Genomic DNA, 6,349 nt, shown 5'->3' on the forward strand with positions numbered 1-6,349 from the left:
GCAGTGGCCGGATCTCAGCTCACTGCAAGCTCCACCTCCCGGGTTTACGCCATTCTCCTGCCTCAGCCTCCCGAGTAGCTGAGACTACAGGCGCCCGCCACCTCGCCCGGCTAGTTTTTGTATTTTTAGTAGAGACGGGGTTTCACCGTGTTAGCCAGGATGGTCTCGATCTCCTGACCTCGTGATCCGCCCGTCTCGGCCTCCCAAAGTGCTGGGATTACAGGCTTGAGCCACCGCACCCGGCCTACTTTAAGCATTATTATCTTCTTCGAGATGGAGTCTTGCTCTGTCACCCAAGCTGGAGTGCTGTGACGTGATCTCGGCTCACTGCAAGCTCCGCCTCCCGGGTTCAGTCGATTCTCCTGCTTCAGCCCACTGGGTAGCTGGGAGTATAGGTGCCCGCCACCACGCTCAGCTGATTTTTGTATTTTTCGTAGAGACGAGATTTCACCATGTTGGCCAGACTGGTCTCAAACTCCTGACCTCATGATTCGCCGGCCTTAGCCTCCCAAAGTGCTGGGATTAAAGGCGTGAGCCACCATGCCTGGCCTTATTTACTTATTTTTGAGACCGGGACTCACTTTGTCACCCAGGTTGGAGTGCAGCAGAGCAATCTCGACTCACTGCACCTCCACCTCCCAGGCTCGAGCGATCCTCCTATCTCAGCCCCTACAAGTCTCCACAAGGACTACAGGCAAAAGCCACAGTGTCCAGTTAATTTTTTTATTCTTTAATAGAGATGGGGTGTCACCATGTTGCCCAGGCTGGTCTTGAACTCCTGGTCTCAAGCAATCCACCCGCCTCGGCCTCCCAGAGTGCTGGGATTACAGGCGTGAGCCACTGCACCTGGCCGCAATTTTTTTTTTTTTTTCTTTTTTTGAGACAGAGTCTCACTCTGTCGCCCAGGCTACATAGTGCAGTGGGACAATCTCAGCTCACTGCAACCTCCACTTCCTGGATACAAGTGATTCTCCTGTCTCAGCTGCCTGAGTAGCTGGGATTACAGGCGCGTGCCACCACGCCCAGCTAATTTTTGTATTTCTAGTAGAGACAGTGTTTCACCATATTGGCCAAGCTGGTCTCAAACTCCTGACCTCAGGTGATCTGCCCACCTTGGCATCCTGAAGTGCTGGGATTACAGGCATGAGCCACCATGCTGGGCCTGTGAATTTATTTTTGATGGAGAACAATTAATTTGTTAGTCTGGGCACTGCAACCAAACTACCTGGGTTCATCTTCCACCTCTGTGTTTTTGTTTCTTTATCTGTCAAGGGATGTAAATGATATATTCACTTGAGGGGTGCCCCAGAAGGGAGTTGGAATAAAATGATCCACCCAGGCCAGGTGAGGTGACTCACGGCTGTAATCCCAGCACTTTGGGAGGCTGAACTGGAAAGATTGCCTGATCCCAGGAGTTGGAGACCAGCCTGAGAAACATAGTAACACAAAAGATAAAATTAGGCTGGGTGTGATGGCTCACACCTGTACTCCCAACACTTTGGGAGGCCAAGGTGGGCAGATCACCTGAGGTCGGGAGTTTGAGACCAATCTGGCCAAAATGGCAAAACCCTAGATCTACTAAAAATACAAAATTACCCAGGGGTGGTGGCGTGCGCATGTAATCCCCACTGAGTGAGTGAGGCTGAGGCAGGAGAATCTCTTGAACCTGGGAGGTGGAGGTTGCAGTGAGCCAAGATTGCGCCACTGCACTCCAGCCTGGGCAACCAAAAAAAAAAAAAAAAAAATCCATCTGTAGCTTTTAATTTGCCCCAGGTCCTGCCATAAATCACTGGCCGCTAGATGGAAGCCGGTTTCCATCCATAGTCATCAACAAACATCGTAATCACACAAAATATGTCAATACCTGGCAAAATACCCTGACTCACCCACTCAGCTGGGGCTCAAGATCTTCAGTTTTGTTGTTGTTGTTTTTTGTTTTTGTTTTTGCAACAGAATCTTGCTCTGTCACCCAGGCTGGAGTGCAGTGGCCGGATCTTGACTCACTGCAAGCTCCGCCTCCCGGGTTCACACCATTCTCCTGCCTCAGCCTCCCGAGTAGCTGGGACTACAGGCGCCTGTCACCACGCCTGGCTAGTTTTTTGTATTTTTAGTAGAGATGGGGCTTCACCGTGTTAGCCAGGATGGTGTCAATCTCCTGACCTCGCGATCTGCCCGTCTCAGCCTCCCAAAGTGCTGGGATTACAGGCATGAGCTACTGCGCCCGGCCTATCTTCAGTTTATTAAAAAGGAAAATAAGTGAGGATTACAGCCCCAATTGGACATTTTTTCCTGGGTGCTATGAAAAGGAACAATGGAAAGGAAAGGGAATATTTGTCTTCTTTTGTTTTATTGGGTGGTGTGTGTGTGTTTGACAGAGTCTCGCTCTGTCACCCAGGCTGCAGTGCAGTGACGCCATCATAGGTCACTGCAGCCTCCACCTCCTGGGCTGAAGCGATCCTCCAGCCTCAGCCTCTTGAGTATCTGGGACTACAGGCACATGCCACAGCGCCCGGCTAATTTTTCCTGTTTTTTGTTTTCTGTTTTGTTTTGAAACAGAGTCTCGCTCTGTCTCCCAGGCTGGAGTGCAGTGGCACAATCTCAGCTCACTGCGACCTCCACCTCCCAGGTTCAGGCAATTCTCCTGCCTCAGCCTCTTGAGTAGCTGGGATTACAGGCACCTGCCACCACGCCCGGCTAATTTTTGTATTTTAGTAGAGATGGGGTTTCATCATGTCAGCCAGGCTGGTCTCAAACTCACGACCTGAAGTGATCCATCTGCCTCGGCCTCCCAAAGTGCTGGGATTACAGGCATGAGCCACCGCGCCTGGCCTAAGTTTTTCTTTTAATTAGTTTTTGTAGACGCAGGGGTCTCACTATGTTGCCCAGGCTGGTCTCGAACTCCTGGGTTCAAGCAATCCTCCCGCCTTGGACTCCCAAAGTGCTGGGATTACAGGCCTGATACACTGTACCCGGCCCTTTTCTCTTTACTAATGTGCCTGTGTTGGCCCCCAATCCTGCACTCTCTCTCTTAAATCCTCAAAACAGCCTAGTGACATCGGTGCTATTATAAGCCCCCTTTGATAGTTGAGGAAACTAAGGCACAGAAGCCAGGCGTGGTTTGTTCACACCTGCAGTCCCAACTACTCAGGAGGCTGAGGTGGGAGGATCGCTTGAGCTCAAGAGATGGAGACCAGCCTGGGCAATATAGCAAGATACCATCTGTGAAAAAAAAAAAAAAGATAAATTTTAAAAGAAAGAAACTAAGGCACAGAAAGGCAAAGTCACTGGCCAGGAAGCACTGCAGGTCGTGTGTGCAGCCCTGCGGGGAGTGCGGCTGAGACCTGATTTTCCTTCCTTCTCCCGCCCCCGCAGAGTGCAAGGATGTGAACAAGGTCGCCTACTGCCCCCTGGTGCTCAAATTTCAGTTCTGCAGCCGAGCCTACTTCCGCCAGATGTGCTGCAAAACCTGCCAGGGCCACTAGGGGGCGCGCGGCACCCGGAGCCACAGCTGGCGGGATCTCTGCCTCCAGCCCGGCAGTGGGCCGGCCAGAGGGGGCCCCAGGGGGGCGGGAACTGGGAGGGAAGGGTGAGACGGAGCCGGAAGTTATTTATTGGGAACCCCTGCAGGGCCCTTGGCTGAGGGATGGAGAGGGGCTGGCTGCCCCCCCAGGGCCCCTCTTCAGCATCCCCCGCTTCCAGTTCACGTAGAGAGACCCCCTCCAGGGTGGGTCTGGGGAGGGGACAGCTGTTCACCCCAGCACCCTTTGCACCCACCCTTAGGGAGTCCCCAACACTCCCCCCCTCCTTTGATGGGAATATGTACTGTGAAGAGTAGGGGTGGGGAGGGGGTCTGCCGGTGCCCTGCCCCCCAGCACTGCCCTACCCCTCCACTCCGAGCTGGGGGGAGTCTGTGTCTGCTATGGGAGACGGGGGGGTAGCACCACCTCCCTGACACCTTTCCCTGACCTGACCAGGGGGAGGATCCACCCCAACCTCTGCCCTGCCTGCCCCAGGGGCACCCCAACATCCAGGCCACCCCCTCATGGTGCTACAGACCCTGCCCTGGGGCCCACACACTCCTGCCAGGAAGCCCTACATCAGTAAAGTTCTGTCTTGTGTAGATTTCTATGAGTTGCGGCGTGTGTGTGTCACTGCATCCAGTAGCCCCAACCCGGTCTGGAAAGGACCACCCGTTCTCCCAGGTCTACCCAGCAGCCAAAAGGGGACTTTTTTTTTTTTTTTTTTTTTGGAGACAGGGTCCCTGTCACCCAGCTATGCCTATCATAGCTCACTGCAGCCTTGATCTCCCAGGCTCAAGCGATCCTCCCACCTCCACCTCCTGAATAGCTGGAGCTACAGGCGTGCACCACCACACCCAGCTGATTTTTAAATTTTTTGTAGAGACAAGGTCTCGCTATGTTGCCCAAGCTGGTCTGGAACTCCTGGGCTCAAGCAATCCTCCCACCTCAACCTCCCAAAGTGCTGGGATTACAGGCATGAGCCACCATGCCCAGCCGGAAGGGGAGTTTTAGCAATGCAGACAGGAACCAAGGGATTTTAGGAGAAAAGTGCAACAGCTTCTCATGGAAGCTTTTCTTTTTACTTTTTTTTTTTTTTTTTTTTTTTTTTTTTTTTTTTTTTTTTTTTTTTCTTTTTTTTTTTGACAGGGTCTCACTCTGTAGCCCAGGCTGGAGTTCAGTGTCACGATCTCAGCTCACTGCAGCCTTGAACTCCTGGGCTTAAACGATTCTTCTGCCTCACCCTGCCAAGTAACTGAGATTATAGGTGCACCACCACACCCAGCTGATGTTTTAATTTTTTGTAGAGACGAGGTCTCGCTACGTTGCCCATGCTGCTCTGGAACTCCCAGGCTCAAGCGATCCTCCCACCTCAGCCTCCCAAAGTGCTGGGATTACAGGCATCAGCCACCATGCCTGGCCATCACAGAGGCCCTTAAAGCCACACAGCCTAGCATCTGCCACCCTGGCCATCACTCCCCGTCACTCTGCATGCTCCAGCCACACCAGCCTCCCTGAAGTTCCTAAGTTGTCCTATCTCTGGGCCTTTGCTTGAGCGGTTAGTTAGCATGGCCAGGTGCACGCTCTTGCCCCTCTTCACCTCCAGCTTATTCGTCGGTGTCAGCACAAACGTTGCCTCTTCTTAGAAGCCTCCCCTCATGGCCCCCAACAAAGTGGGGTCCTCCTACCCATTCATATTCACTCCTGAGTGCCTGGAGACATTGCTGAGAATTGCATGCACCAAGCCCATCAATTCTGCAAACTTGCTCAGGAGATTCCAGCAGACATGGGCTCCTTCCCAGCTGTGGCCACTAGGGGCGCTGCATCTTAACATCTTCAAGGGGGATGCGGGTTTTTCGCCCTGGACCAAAGATGGATCTGAACATGGATCCCCCCGAGGGTCTCCCAGGGTCGGGTCCTGCCTCGGCCACCTCCCTGCTGGGTGGTGTGGGGAAGTAACAGCCTCTTAGAACTGCCATTTCCTCACATGTCAAGAGGAGCCTCAGGTGGTTGGCTGGTGTCCCAAAGACCAGCTCATGGGCTGACACGTACATGGGCCAGGCTCTGCTGTGGGGGACCCACGTTCCCATTTTACAATGAGAAAAGGGAGTGACTAAGTCACCCAGGAAGTGGGCAAGCAGGAGGCTGTTAAATCTAGATGTGCCGTCCAAAGTCAGAGGCCTTCCAGATGCAGCTGCTTCCTAGTACCTCCACTTCTGTACACAAACACGTGTGACTTCTGAGGGTCGTCTAAAGAGGGAGGTTGGGCTGCGTGCGGTGGCTCACACCTGTAATCCCAGCACTTTGGGAAGGTGAGTTGGGAGGATCACCTGTGAGGTCAGTTCGAGACCAACCTGGCCAACGTGGCAAAACCCCCTGTCTACTAAAAATACAAAAATTAGCCAGGCATGGTGGTGGGCGCCTATAACACCAGCTACTTGGGAGGCTGAAGCAGGAGAATCGCTCGAACCCAGGAGGCAGAGATTGAGATGAGCTGAGATTGCACCACTGCAATCTAGCCTGGGCGACAGAGCTAGACTCCATCTCAAAATAATAATAATAATAATAATAATAATAATAATAATAATAATAAAGAGGGAGGTTGCCCAGGGGTGCCCAGAGCAGACACAGCTGAAGTAGGCACCCTTCCGTGTTTTTGTTTTTTTGTTTTTTCTGGTTGTTTTTATTTTTATTTTTATTTATTTTTATTTATTTATTTATTTTTTTTTTTTGAGACGGAGGAGTCTCGCTCTGTCGCCCAGACTGGAGTGCAGTGGCGCGATCTCGGCTCACTGCAAGCTCCGCCTCCCGGGTTTACGCCATTCTCCTGC

At 52.5% G+C, this 6,349-nt stretch overlaps 1 protein-coding gene across 3 annotated transcripts in view; it reads left to right on the top strand.

Annotated features, from left to right (window-relative positions):
- ADAMTS10 (ADAM metallopeptidase with thrombospondin type 1 motif 10) overlaps window positions 1-4,128 on the top strand; it is a 36,395-nt gene extending 32,267 nt beyond the window's left edge. For all 3 annotated transcript variants that reach the window (XM_026455561.2, XM_026455562.1, XM_026455563.1), the window contains one exon: window positions 3,373-4,128. In XM_026455561.2, coding sequence (XP_026311346.1) covers window positions 3,373-3,482 — 110 coding nt within the window. In that variant the 3' untranslated portion in view covers window positions 3,483-4,128. The remainder of the gene's footprint in view (window positions 1-3,372) is intronic.
- Window positions 4,129-6,349: the final 2,221 nt, after the last annotated feature.

Source organism: Piliocolobus tephrosceles, chromosome 21, assembly GCF_002776525.5.
Source record: "Piliocolobus tephrosceles isolate RC106 chromosome 21, ASM277652v3, whole genome shotgun sequence".
In the NCBI taxonomy this organism is placed as follows: Eukaryota; Metazoa; Chordata; class Mammalia; order Primates; family Cercopithecidae; genus Piliocolobus; species Piliocolobus tephrosceles.